Raw genomic sequence first — 15,501 nt, forward strand, 5'->3', positions numbered from 1 at the left:
CCTGTGAGGTCAGCGACATACCAGACAAATTGTGCAAATGTGAATGCATTCTTTTAAAAGACTTATGAAACCATTGGTAAAAAAAAACAACTAGAACAGGCGTTGCTCAACCAAAATACTAGCCCTGATTGTACTGGTACATAGCTCAACAAAATAAATAAAGAACAGATAAGATAACAGTATTGATGTTTACCACGAACACACATTCCTTTTTACCACCAATTATTGAAATCCCAAGGTTATGTTCAGAAATTCAAAGGAGAGACACAGAACATTGCATATGTACAACACAAACAGAAAGATATGAACAGTATATCATTTATTAACTTGAACAGGCGACTCAGACACAGAAACTGCCACAGCTGTATGTAGGTGTGTGTGTATGTGTTTATTTTCAGTAAGACACCCTTGCTACTGCCAGTGCTGCAGAGTGAAGCATAGCACATACAGTATGCATGCCATAGCCTCTCTCTCTCTCTCTCTCTCTCTCTCTCTCTCTCTCTCTCTCTCTCTCTCTCTCTCTCTCTCTCTCTCTCTCTCTCTCTCTCTCTCTCTCTCTCTCTCTCTCTCTCTCTCTCCCTCCCTCCCTCTCCTGACTGGGCTGCGGAGGTTGGGAAAGACGGAGGACGAGGAAAAAGAGGAGGACCCGCAGTGTGAAACTAGGCAGCACTACTTACCAATCACAGGGATTTCCCCACCTCCTGCCTCTCTCCCTCCACCCCTCTCCACCCCCCAACCCCTCCCTCTGTCTCTAAGCACACACAGCGAAGAGAAAGTGTAATGGAGGGAAGAAAAAAAAGTGATAAGCGGCTTCTGGGCTTTTCTTTCAAACGCATAACCCGCTGAATCAGTGTGTGTGCGCGTGGGCTCTGCTGTCACAGGAGGAGCAAGGACGCCCAAACAAGAAAGAAATAAAGCGAGGAGGAGAAGACCTAGCAACGTGACTGTCTGGGACACTTGACTATCCAAATCAAATCACCTGGGCTGTAGCAGTCCTGGCCGCGTCGCAGAGGAACACACCCTGCTCTCTCTCTCTCTCTCTCTCTCTCTCTCTCTCTCTCTCTCTCTCTCTCTCTCTCTCTCTCTCTCTCTCTCTCTCTCTCTCTCTCTCTCTCTCTCTCTCTCTCTCTCTCTCTCTCTCTCTGCACCTCTCTCACACAGACTCACACAAGCCGGCGGGAGCCAAAGGAGAAGACAAGTGGACACAAGAGCTTTCCTATTCTTGCCAGTCTTCCTCTTCAGCTTTCCTGATCTCACTTTCGTGCTGAGAGGTTCTACACCTGTCCTCCTCCTCCTTTCCTCTAAAGGTGCTCTCCTCCACCGTCATGTCAGATGAGGAGTGCCGTTCCCCCATCGGTCTGGACTGCTGCAGCTGCTGTCTGGACCTGGCCAGTGGGTGCGACACGATGCAGAACCGGGCCGGCCACGGCCACCTTGGAAGCCCCACTGTCAGCCACTTCCGCCAGCTCCGGGACCAGCTGGTCTTCCAGAACCTGAACACTGACAAGCTCAACAACATCATGAGGCAGGACTCCCTAGAGTCAGTGGTGAGGGACCCCTGCTTCCTGCTCAACGAAGGCATCTGCAACAGCAACGACCAGACCATGTTGTCCATCCTGCTCTACTTCCACAGGTAAGAGGCCAAAACGAACAGTCAGTCAGCTGTCATACACACCTCCACTCTGTAGTTTCCGTGCTTTTGTTGCTTTTTATTCTTCTCTCGTCTTCCACCTCACCTGCACCTCACCTGCTCCCCTCATCCTCTTCTTCTTCCTCCAAATTGGACCTTAGTCTGCGCTTCCTCCTCTTCCTCACTCTCCCCCTATCCTCACTGCCCTCACCCTAACCTCATATCTTTCTAGCATCATGACCAGCATTTACCTCGTCTCCTGCCCTCCAAAGGTTCAACCTATGTACATAAAAATACTTTGTAGACTTTACACTGTCCCTTTCGGTTTCACTATACACCAGTTGCACTGTATACAGTTTCACAATAACTGTTGATCGTATGTTTCCATTTCGATTAATTTTTGTGAAGGGTGTTTGGTGATGTGTGATATTTGATGTTAACACCGGTAATAATTAATTCAAATCGAACATGACAACAAACCAACCCGGTTTGCCAAGAAAGCCAGAATTTGTCTCTCCCCCAAGGCTTGAAAGAATCTAATTGAGCCATAAATCTGTCATTCACAATTTAAAGATACATTTTCCAACCCCTAAAACTAAAGGATGTTTTAACTGTATCATAGTAAAGTTGAATTGGACTTAGGCTTTAGTTTAAAACTCACACTTCATGTTTAAATCTAATTTGACATATGTAAACAGTCCTTATTAAAGATGGCTCCTATAGGACTGATTCCTTCATTAATTTAATCAGACTGTCGACCAATGAGTGTAGTTTGAAATTCACCAGACTTAATCCTGTTGTCTGGATAACTGGATAACCAAATGTTGTTTATAAACTACCGGTCTGTGGAAAGACGCTGAGCAGTCTTTGTCAGGATTAACACGACATGCTGAAGAGTATTGCCAGTTGGCAGACTCTCATTGACAGCTTTAACTCATCCAAGACTTTAACTATTACTCCCCCTAGAACATCCTTCACATAAAGTTAGCAAATTACCATGTAACTAACCATATGTTCTAATCTGAGTTTTATTTATGAAAGGGAGCATACACTTAAGATAATTTGGAGGTACTGTTCACATTCACATTACACATTGTATTCTTGGTTTCTGAGTTCTGAACTGTGAAGTTCAGCAAGAAATAACAACGTTATGAGGACCTGTTATCAAAGACCCACCTTTGAGTTCTGTATTATTACTTTAAGTGAGCTGTGTTTCTGTCAGTAAAACAAAGATATGGGGAGGATGTTCATTGCCTAAGTGATAAACAGCCTTCTGTGGTTGCTCATTATTGTAATAAAGTCATATTTTCTAGTCTAATTTTCACCAAGTACGATGACATCATATGGCAGTTACCCTTTGCCCATGTTACCCTAAGCCTCACCTGAACTGTTTCAATTCCATTTACCTGGAAGTCGCTGTGCACTGAAGATACCCAGGGGTCTTCTTATTCCAAAACAGTGAATCCCAGTGGAAAACAGTTTGTTTGTTTTCTGCTCCTAAAAAATAAGACAAGAAATACAGCATGTTTAAATGTATTTCTAATAATGGATGTGTATACTGTAGACAGGCCTGTAGTTACCCTATCCCCTGCCAAGCCATTATCCTTGTCAGGTGCTAGTCAAATGCACATTCAGCAGTGGGATTGTTGGAGACACTGGGTATTTGGGTTAAAATTGTATTACCCTAATCAAGTCAGGGATGCCTCTCAATAGTCTAATTTATCTTTAAAAAAAAACTAGATATGAGATAGTTCACTGGAAAAAAAAACATGTTATCTGGTTATTTATTTACAGAACCTAATGACAGTTGATGCTATTGGTAGTTGTAAGATGGTGTGGTGTATTTAAGCATGACCACACCATTTAAGATTTAAGATTTTCCCATGTTGATATAACAATCATCATGATTTTTGTGCATTTTTCTTTGACTCGTGTCATACCTTATTCATTCGCAGATACAAGTGGAATATCATTATTATTTTTACTCAGACAATATTGACTAGGGCTTCCAGCCAATGCTATTTGTAAAGGGAACACTCTGTCCTTGATGATTTATAATAGAGTGGGTGTACCAGTTTGATACATTGTTGAACAGAGGGTCAAAAACCTTTAGGCTGTGAACTGCAGCTATGTTCATTCCTGCAAAGCTGCAAACCTCACAAATGAACTGGAAAAATAAGATTATACTTGCTATGTAAAATCCACAACTCTTTTAAAATTTATTTTTATCGTAATTGTCAATGTTGCAGGGTGACCTTGTGTTATAACTTGCGATGACAATGTTGATGAATAGCATCTTGTATACATTTCCAGACACTTTACTTGTTCAAGTATGACTGGCAGGTCTTTCCATCTGTATAATATTCCACATTATACCAGCACACTCGGAAAACAAAGACAGGATTGAGTAAAGCAAGGTCAGGGGTCAATTGGGCTTTGATTTTAACTCATTTAAATTGATTGCAAAAACATGCACTCAAGTTCAGATGTGCTCATTTGAAAGCTTGTGTTGAGAATTGAAACTGATTTCGAGCCAAACTCTGACACTTCCCAGGAAGTGTACGCACTGTAGAGCACTTCCTGATTTGACTACAATGAAATGAAGTTGACCCCAATGATTTTGGACATGAGGATACAAGGAGGGTGCAGGGTGGGTGAGCTACCATCCAGATGTTAATTAGTTTAAATACTCAGTGTTGAGTGTGTGTGTGTGTGTGTGTGTGTTTGTGTGAGTGTGTCTATGTGCAACCATGCCTTGCCTTTTCTTGCCCAACATGTACTTTCAAGTACAGGCATGGAATGGTGAGGACACAACTATCATATTTTTCTTTCTCACACACACACACACACACACACACACACACACACACACACACACACACACACACACACGTTTCTCTTTTTGAGAATCACTTGCTATCCCTGTCTCTCTTTGTCCATGTCTCTGTCACTCTTTCTCTACACACTCACTCGCATACTTACAGACACACACTGTTCCAGTCAAACCAACACTAAGCAAAACAAAGCATGACTATGTCAAACAAAACAGAGAACAGTGCCTTACTGAGTAACATTTACTGCATATCCTCATACATTTCTCCAATGTTATGACCAGGAGGCACAAACGTCATGAATGGTTACCAAGGCCTTCCTCTAAATAAGGAGGCATTTTTCAGGAAAAATGATTTGTGATTCAATGGGGAAAGTGGGAAGGAAATGGTTTCAAGGAGCTTAGTTTTAGGCTGCTGCAAATAGGAAGAACCCTTACCTCAGCCTGCCACTCGAACTGTCAATAACAGTCACCTCAGCACAGGGTCAAGTGCATGGTTAGCCTGGACATCATCTGTCAGCACTAGACTGTAGCCTAGAGACTTATAACGCAGCTGAGTCAATAGTCGATGGGAATTTAGGGACTTTTATTTTGGAGGGGAAAGTGCTCTTCTATATTGTGAACTAACAGTGTTGAGACAATCCAGAAAACCAGACACTGACCCAGTTTTGAAAATACTGTAAAAATGCTTAAGGAAAAATACTTTCATGTTGTTTCGTATTCAACAATTCATTATTTTATGTATACAAGGAAAGTATGTGAGCCAAGGCATTTGGCAAGGCATGTTTGAACTTTTAATGTAGGCCTATGTATACGATTACAATTACATATATACTATATTGTTAGCATTGAATAACAGAATTAACATAATATAAAGTGGTCAGGCATGTCAGGTAAATGTACAAGGAGATAAGTAGGAGAGAGACAGCTGAATGAAGGGGTTACAAATGAAAAACATCCAACTTCCAATTTACTCTCATTATATTAGATGTACTAGCCTGAGGTAACCACACACATTTGGCCCACATTGAGTGCTGATATTTGATGAAGGTGGGCACCATACCTCACACTTTTTGCCCATACATATTAACATGTAAAGGTCTGTAAAGGGCAATCTCATGTATTTTGTGACATCTAAGTTCACGCTAATGGTGTTTAGAAGGGAGTGTTAGCACATACATTGTATGGCTTTACATGATACTAAGATGCTGAATAATTAGCATGTAGCCTACTAACAGCACAAACTGGAAGTGCACAATGGTCATCCTGAATAGACACATACTTTCATTTGATTACATCATGTACACTGTGGTTCATTTGAAACTGACAAGAACGTTACAAAAGGACCCAGCAGTTTGAAGAGAGAACCAAACACAACTCCAATGACGTAAGCTTGACACAATAACAGACTAAATTCAATTCTACAGTGTACAGTGTAGTTATTATTTACAAAAGACATGTGGCAATTTACTTGGGTTCTCATGGCAGATGAAGGGATGTAAACAAAAGAGAGATTAGAGGAGAAAACGGGAGGAAGGAAGTTGGGAAAAAGACCCAACTTGCAAGTAAGGAAGTTGAGGAAACAAACAAAAGTGAGAGGATGTTAATGATAGTCTAAACAATAGGATGGAAAATAAAGGGAGATTAAAAAAGGAATGACCGACGGCAAACAAGTCACATGTAGAATATTGTGTAGTAAAGACAAAATAGAGACAATCATCTTAAAAATAGGTTGGTATCGGAAGGGGTTCTGCGATAAGGGGAAATTTCAAGGTACTGTAAAACTCTTCAGAAGTTGTTTGTGTCAACATGAGTGGGATGAAAAAAAAAATATAATATTTACACCATGTTCCATGTACATTTTCTACTACATCGTGTTGCCAACTGCAGTATGTCACATATGTCTTTATCTTGTAAAATTATTGATTTAATAGATTTATTCAGTTGGACAGGAAACTATACATAAAATTAAAGTGATGTCTTTATAATGGACTCCTTGAATTACACAGTTGTTGTGACTGGGTGAGTGGGTTTTGGTCCTACGCCAGTAGGTCTGTCTGGTATCGGAGTCCCTGCTAAATGGTGTGTTTGTGTGTGTGTGTGTGTTTGCAGGGTATTTGTGTGTGTACTGGGTGTAAGGTAATACTTTTCTGGGTACCACAAGGCATTACTGTAGACACACACACAGATTAGAGCATACTGTGGAGACGCATTCGATTACTGTTTTGCTGATTATTGTCCTTCTCAGATAAACATAATAATCTATAATCTAATAATCTAGTCCTGTACTTTTAAAGCTCCAAGGGTCAGATGAATCAGGTTGCTGTAAATACCAAGACACAGCACACTGTGACCCCTAGACCACAGGCTCTAAATTGCTGACATCTTGTCAACTTAGTCTAAAAAGTAGCCCAACAAGGTTTATCATATGTTATGTGCCATATATTTTAGAACAAACCTATTGCAAGTCTGACATTACATACGCAGCAAGTTTGATACATACTTAAGAGTAAATAAGGCGAGTTGTTCAAGATACACACCAGATATATTTTTTTAACTCTTTGGTATACCACAATTTGATAGTGAACATTTATATTTTTTCAATATGAGAATTGCTTCCTTTTGTAGGAATTGCAATAGTGGTAAATTATGTAACATTTTAAAATCTACACACCAGTTAAGAATGTGCTTAGTGTGTAGTGTCTAAGAAGTAGATTTTTCCGTTTCATTTGCTGCGATATGGACAGAGTATTATAATATGGAGTACATCCACTAACAACCCTTTGTGTTGCCAAGAATGCAATTTAAACGGGAAAACATTCAACTTTGGCCCACTTTTGCCACCCAACAGTACAATGACTTAAGATTTGTAAAGAGCAAAAAAAAGAAAAGATTATTAGAACATTTCTCGACATTGAATACCAATCACTGTTGGCACAGCAAACAAGACAAATTAACTGACTGATGTTATATCAAAAGGCTCTTAAACAACGATTAATCAAGGACTTCACAGAAAAGAAAAGCACCACCCATCCATTAGCAAGTTTTCTTGTTCGTTAAGTTATCCCGTTTGTGAAACTCGACTCATCGAGACTGTTCTAGCTGGCACCAGTGTTTCTTATATAAGTTTAGAGGGGTGTTGAGTGCCAATGTCTACTGCACACAGTCTTATCTGGTTGGACACAAGCGATGGCGCCCATTTTGATAACAACACCAGGCTGTCAACCCTGCCCATCCCACTCCACCTCAGATGAAATGGAGCTAATGCTGGAGCTATCAGAAAAAGCCACTAATGCCATATTCTGATATTTCAGTGCAAACACATTATTGATCACTAGATAGTGATCACTTGATCACTATTTGCTGACATTTTCCAGTGAGAAGTTCACACCAAGGTCTCAAGTTTATTTAGAATGAATGTCATTGACAGTTGCATCTAGATAAAGCCATTAGAGACCATTGTGTTGCCAGTTTTGAGAGGGTTTTTATTATCCAGGTTATTCTTCCTTGGTGAGGCTGTGTTTCTCTCTCTCAGTGGCCAAACAATGCACACAGACAGTCCCTTTGTGGAGCAGGTCTGAGCTGGCTCAACACTGGCCTATCAGAGTTTTCCTGGGCAGCATGGCGGGAACACACTGTCCCTTGTACGATCTCTTAGGGAACATATCCCCCCCCCCCAGGCATAATTTTTTTGGGTATGCACACACACACACACTGAAATAGACACACACACACAAGGGCAGACTAGCAGACACACCTGGATCATTTTTACGGTTTTCCCACAGGGCACAGGTTTTGCCACAGGGCAGGGTCCCTGGCACATATACACTATGCCTGCTATAGGGACGTCAGATGTTACCATCCATTACAAGGTACAGCTCCTATCACAACTTCTCTAATCTGCATATTGTAGTAATGCTTTCTTGTGACAGGAACGATTATATTCAAGTGTGGTGATTAGTACAATTGCTCTATGACATGGATTATTTGTCCCCTCAAGGTTCTATAAAAAGTAATACTTTCTTCAACATTGTAAGCCTGTTTAATGTGTTCAAATGACACTTAGATTGATGAAAGTCTTGTAAAAACACAACTCACTAGGCACTGCATGACAAACATTTTATAAGATGCTCCGTTTTTGATCCTTTAAGGTTTATTATTTGTCTGTAAAAAAGCAAACCGTAGAAAGCTGCAGCGATACAATTATAATAATGTGCTTTGGAACTTTTTCACGCATTCACAATGTTTGCCAGTTTGGCTTGCGACAGTGCCTAATTTAATTTAACTTTACATAAATGGCACATTAACTTGACTGTACAAAATTCTACAATACTAACTTCTGTCCTAATGGAGAGTCACCTCAGTTGAACTTCCAGGGTTTGAATCTTTTTCAACCTTACTTCTCCTCAAGTCTTTTCCCATCACTCAGTACAGAGATTAAGCACGTTAACACTGTGCCACAGGGTGGACAACAGTTGGGTAATGCTGCCTGCACAATCTTTTCATCAGACCATATCCAAATATCTGTCTACTCATTGAACTCGCAGCTCTGAAGACATGCCATCTTGCATGAAATAGGCAGGGCTCAAACAAACCTTGCTGTGGCACAGATGCAAAAGTAGAGAAATTGAGATTAAAAACAGGTTGATACAACTGAACGATTCACAACAAAGAAGAAACCTAGTCAAACAAGGTCAATGATTCACAGACTTAACTGTAACCACCACCATCCAAAACTATTGTAATGAACACAATTTCCTGTTTGCCCTTAATGCTTCCAACTTTCCAAACCCTCATTTACTCTGTTGGAAGACTGACTTTGGTCAAGAAGCTTTTCTGTGTACCCTGGTAATCACTTCTCTGGAAAGTTTACTCTATTGTTTACAGGAAACTGTATGTACTTTCCTCTCTGTCCGGTGACACAGTGCCAACAAGGTTATTGCAGCTGTCACTCACAGAGGAAGAAATTCATGGATAACCTCTTCACCTCCACACATGCACACGCATGATTGCACACACACCCCAACCTCTCTTCATTTTTGACGGGTGAGATGCTGGGAAGGACACAATCAGGGCTGGAACAGGGCACAGTTAGGGCCTCAGGCAGGGGTTATGGCTGGGACAGGGGCTGGAACAGGGCATGGTCAGGGCTGGGGTAGGGCACTTGTGAAGGACAGTAGTCGGCAGGGGTGTATCTTGGACTTAGTCATGGCCAAGGCATAATGAGGCAGTGGCGGGGGCTGAGGCTGAGTCTGAGGCTGCATAGGGCGTTGTTAGGGCAGGACTGGGACTGATGATGGGATGGCATAGGGCATGGTGAGGGTAAGAGCTGAGCTTGTGACTGGGACTGAGGCTGTCACTGGGGCTGGTCATCATGCAGCCTTGAGGCAGGGCTGGAACCGAGGCTACAGCTCCACTCTGGCCCATTGGCTGGCAGAATAAAAAGATGTATTTGTCCTGCCAAGCTCCTCTGTGCTAACTGGAGGCTGTTCTGTACAGACCGGAGAGTGCTGGGAGAGTTTGTGTGCCAAGTCGTCTACTGAGCCACTGATTGTTTCTGGCCATTCCCCAATAAGGGGAGGGAAAGAGCTGGCAGGCCGAGATGAGCAAAAAATAACAAGATGCATCCTGTCTGAGACCTCACTTCACTGCTTTGTTTACAATACAAGGGCCGTACCATGAGTGTGTGGGGATCTCGGGGTATCTATGTCACGCTTTCACGCCTTGTAGCGATCTCTGCCTCCCTCCTGTCTCTCTCTTTCCTGTCTCTGTGGATGCCATCTCACAGTCACTGTGAATGACTAATCACCCATGGCATGAAATGAACCCTGACTAGATTCTTTCCATGGGGATGTCAGAGCCATAGTTGTGATGATTGTTTGTTAACATGCTAGGGAGTTTTAAACAGAAGACTGAGTAAACAGACATAGGTCTGATTGGGACACGGACAGAAGCAGAGAGAGAGGGAGAGAGAGAGAGGGAGGGATAGATAGAGAAAGAGAGAGAGAAAGAGGCTAAAGCAGCTTAGCTCAGGGAGGCAGGGAGTTCAGTCTGCCAGGAAAGCCAAGACACTGAGGCAAGAATGTGAAACATGCTGCTGCTGCTTTCTGTCTCTAGTTTTGTCTCCTCTTTCCCTCACACACGCTCATACAATTGCAGGTTTGAAAAACGTGAACAAATGCATGCACCAAGACATGCACATGCAAGCATATGCAAACACACATGCATACCCATGCAAACAAGCGCATACACATGTACACTCTCAGTCTCAGACAATTCCCAAAGCACTCTGCTTTGTATGTACCTGTTCAATGTCTGATATATAAAAGGTGTCCTATAAGGGAAGTATCTGGTGTAGGACTGGCACTGTGAGTTGGTCTGGAATATGTGATCATACTCTGGTTACTCAACTTCTATCTCCTGTGGTTTAACGGTACACTTGAGGTTGGAGGTCATACCAGGGCAGAGGGGTTTATACAGTATGTGTTGATAAGAAAAAGTCTGTACATTATTTGCTTCAGCGGTACAGCCACTTTAATGGATGATCTCTCTTACCTGCATACTTAGAGCTTGAACTCGTCGGTCGTAATTTACTTCTCCTTTAAGTTTTTTGGTGTTAAATTTCAGGGGTTGTGTGAGTTTCCATCACTAACCGGCATGACGCAGCATTTTGTGTGGAATGGGAACATTCGTTTGCTTAGATATGGAAATAAAGTGACCTCTTGCCTAATATCGTTGTTGTTTCTTTGTTAACTGTAGCATGGCCCATTTACTGAACACAAACAGTTTTTCCTCATAACCTGGTAATCTTGCATTTAATTCTTTAAAGTGTTTGGCATTGGGCACGGTTATAGAGTTACATGTAAGGACAACCAATCAAACTATTCTAGCTACACCTGACTAGCAAAACATTATCAAGTATTTGTGTAAATGTAAAGAAAACTGAGATTACTGTAGCCTACTGTATTGATTTTTTTATTCAATCTGGTACAACTGTAATTTCCATAAATTATCATATGGATGTAAGTGAATGCAGTGTAAAATAATCTATTTGGAACGTGTGACAGCTAAAAAACAAGACCCAGCTTGCAAGGCGTCGGGACACCTGGGTGAACCTTGCCGGCAGGTGAAAGCGACATTGTGACCGCTCAACTGTATGCGATTTGTGTTATCTTAACAGATGGATGACCGTTGCCCTGTAAACGGGGACCGTCTCGGTTTCTCTCTGTGTTACCTAACAAACAAGAAGGTGTCAATAGGTTGGTCTGGAAATATTGTCATTAACGACACACACACAAAATGGAGTATAGTTGAGCTTTGTCTTGGGATAATATGGAACAACCATCATGGAACAATTCTGTTTGGCCTATCTGCTGTTGTTCAATAAATATTGTCAGACACTGAACAGGGTGACTTTGTAGTGTTATTTAAATACAGAAGAGAATGATGGCTTAAATTAGAACACCTGCATTAAAATTGTCCCCATCCAGGCAGACAGACTCTTGAGACAGGTAGCCCATAGAATGGGCTACCTGTCTCAAGAGTATTTTTTTACATTCAATAATCTGAGTTGCTAAGGGAACAAGAAGTGTAATAACTCCCTAAGAGGGCATCCCTTTGGCAATATCTGAGATGGAACTATGCATTGTTATTCAAAATCACATGACCTTTTCAGGTTTACATGTGTCACCGTGGAAACGTCCATGAGAGATGGAAGCGGAGAGAAGAGGGCTCTTATTAATGTTTTTGTCTCGCTACATTAGCATTCTAGACTGTGGAGGAGGTTTTTTGCTCCTCTCCTTCAAAGTCTATGTCAGCACGTAGGCCCCACATGCACGCGCGCACACACACACACACACACACGCACACACACACACACACACACGCACACACACACACCCTGGGACACAAAGATTACAGCAATAAATACTTCCTTATAAGCCGATTCAATGATAAGAAGCTAATTAATTTAGCCAGTGTCAGCATTGTCACTCATACAGTCCACAACAATCTACGATATGGTACATGGAAGACTCATGGGTGGTGGTTCACTCATAACACTCTTTAAAATTATGTTTTGGGGAAACAAACTATCTAAATGTGTTGCAGGAAATGGGTGTAAATCATTGTGTGTTCCGTTCCTATCACAGTAATAATTGACTACATTTATGCAGTATATTCATTTGAATATACTGTAATGAACTGCGTGCAACACATGCACAGACAAACACCAACAACACAAGTCTTTCAAAATGTTACAAATCTCCTGAACCTGTAGCCTACTGTATACTTCTGTCTTGTTGAGACATCGCTGCGGGTGTGTAGCACCTTGCTTCTCCTTTCCCTCGTAAAGGGAAATGCGTCTCAAGGTAATTGTGTTTTAAAAAAAAAAGTTTACCTAAAGAACTGGGAGTACAGCCAAGACCTCATATCAGACAAAAGCAGCAACAACAGCTGTGAAAGCCCTTCCCCCCTCCCTCTGTTCACTCCTCTTTCTCTTCCTACTTTTTTTCATTTCCCTATTTTGGTGTTTGATAGCAGTCTTGCGAGACTCGGATAGGGTACAGGGCAGGGCAGGGCTCCCCTTGCAGAGTGAGCACACAACACCATCATATCACATGATACGGCCAAGTCATGAAATGCTTTCTTTTGTAGTGTAATACATTTGTGTCGGGGCAAAAGATAGCCCTAGCGGTGATGTTTTGACGCCTGGTGAAGGGGGCTTGATGCAAACTAGCTTGACATATTTTTGTCATGAACAAAGATAGCTTGATAATAAAAATATTTCACAATATAATTGAAGATAATATCAATATCTGCTCAAAGACATTTGTGTAGGCTACACACTGTCTCTCACATACACACCCCCACAAAGACAGAAAACTAAATATTGTTGCCCATATTGTGTGTGTGGGATATCTTTAGAATGCCACTTCCAGGCATGAGTCATGGTCTTTTCTAAATATAGAGAGTTTGTGTGTGGGTGCAGTTAATGTGTATCAACATTCACCTTGTCCTCCAGTAGGAGTCACATCAAGTGTTATCTTGTGTTTTTGTCACCAACCAATCTGCTTGTGGTCTTCTCAGAGAGGGGGAATAAACTGTTGCGCACACTCTTAGAAGTACTGTAAGTCAATGTGTGCACGGTGGGTGCATATCCGATTAGGGGTTGTGTGTGCGTGTGTGTCTACACGTAGGCGTGTTTTAAGGGTCAGCGGTAAAAATGAGTGTTAGTGTAGGCTACTGAAAGAAACTTGTACATCTCTGCTCTCCTGTTCTTATGTACTTTACAGGCAGGGTGTTTTGAGGACAAGCCTATATGTTCGAAGGACGCATGAGTGAGCAGCATTAATGTGTCCCTCTTTTTGGATTCAGAGAGCGAAATGTAAATACACTCTTCCTCTACAGGGTAAACAAAAGGTATTGACCGGAATTCTGGAGCTCGGCGTGACCTCATCTAAACCGCCGGCAGGAAACTTTGCTGTAGACGGAATTTGCGCGGTGGCCTCACCTAGCCTACACCATGAATTTCTACTAAAAGAAATGTATACAGACATGTCCGAGACATAATAATTACCTCAGAAACTTAGTCTGCCAGATGATCAGGCCACTGTATGGTTGTGCTAACCGCTTATCTCTATGTGTATAGAGATAAGTATTATAATGGGAGGGAGGACCAATGTTGGTATGGTCTACCAGGTAGGCTACACCCCTGACTAAATTCAGCTGTAAATATTTTGGCTAGAGTTATTTGAGAGAACACGGTTCACAATGTTGTTAAGTGGTGTTTTTTTGGTCTCAGAGGAGGTCCTGTTTGTCCTCCCCATAGACTCAGTTTTATGAGGTATCTTGCTGTGCTCCTTCCTGTGTGCTGGAGCCATAATTACAGTCTTGACAGGGAGATTAGCAATCTCACTAGAACACTGTTCACACAACACTGTTTCCAGAGATGAGTCGCGTAATGATGAAGAGCAGGCAGTTGGACACCCTCGTGTTGACAAACATCTTCATTAAAACATACCCCTTTGATTTGACTTCACTTGTACTCTGCATAATAATTTGTGCATTTGTGCAAGGTGCGTGTGTGTTTCAAGGTTAAGGGCACAAATTATTTGTAGGAGCTTTAATATTTCCTTTATATCAACAAAACACAGCTATGTTTCTACAGTACATTATACTGTAGGTCATTCATTTTATACATATATGATCTATCAAACTCACAGAGTATACTCAGCACACAGGATTTAACATTAGGATGGTTGTGCAGCTGTGCTCAGAAACTGGATCAGAATAGCTAGGTTACTGTGTCCCTACGACCATGAATACCTCCTCTCAGACCTGGGTAAATTACTTTGTGTTGTTTTAATTTATCTCACCTAGTGCAATGAAATGAACATGCCAGTTTCTAAAGGGAACAACTTTGAAACAAATCAATCACAACTCATATTTTCGAGATGGAGGGAGAACGAGGAGATGAACACATCAGATAACACATCAGATAAGACACTGTTTAACTAGACCTCCTTTAAGGCATTTCTCCAATTCTTATGCAACTACCGAAAAAAACAAGCTTCTTGGACAACATGCACTCGTGTCCTTTCCACAGCCCCTTGTCCCAATGACAGTAGAAACAATGATAAGGCTCTTCTCAGGCCCTCTGCTGGGCATGCAACCACTAACCTACACACTCAAACTCTAGAAACTCACCACTTCCTCACTAGTAAGGGAATACATTTCCATACATAATTCATTGTTCTGTAACAACACAGTCTGGTTTGATTAACGCTGAGCGCTCGCTAGTCTTTATTGTTCATTCGACTTTATGCTTCTCCTGGGTTGGAGTCAGGACACTATCTCTCTCTCTTTCTTTCTCTCTCTCTCTCTCTCTCTCTCTCTCTCTCTCTCTCTCTCTCTCTCTCTCTCTCTCTCTCTCTCTCTCTCTCTCTCTCTCTCTCTCTCTCTCTCTCTCTCTCTCTCTCTCTCTCTCTCTCTCTCTCTCTCTCTCTCTCTCTCTCTCTCTCTCTCTCTCACTGGGCATGGT

The 15,501-nt window shown here is 41.8% G+C and overlaps 1 protein-coding gene across 2 annotated transcripts in view; it reads left to right on the top strand.

Moving 5' to 3' along the window:
* The first annotated feature begins 1,148 nt into the window (after window positions 1–1,148).
* Window positions 1,149–15,501, top strand: part of tsc22d3 (TSC22 domain family, member 3) — a 28,417-nt gene continuing 14,064 nt past the window's right edge. For both annotated transcript variants that reach the window (XM_062475729.1, XM_062475730.1), the window contains exon 1: window positions 1,149–1,633. In XM_062475729.1, the coding sequence (XP_062331713.1) occupies window positions 1,326–1,633 (308 nt within the window). In that variant the 5' untranslated portion in view covers window positions 1,149–1,325. The remainder of the gene's footprint in view (window positions 1,634–15,501) is intronic.

Source organism: Osmerus eperlanus, chromosome 13 (genome assembly GCF_963692335.1).
Source record: "Osmerus eperlanus chromosome 13, fOsmEpe2.1, whole genome shotgun sequence".
NCBI lineage: Eukaryota > Metazoa > Chordata > Actinopteri > Osmeriformes > Osmeridae > Osmerus > Osmerus eperlanus.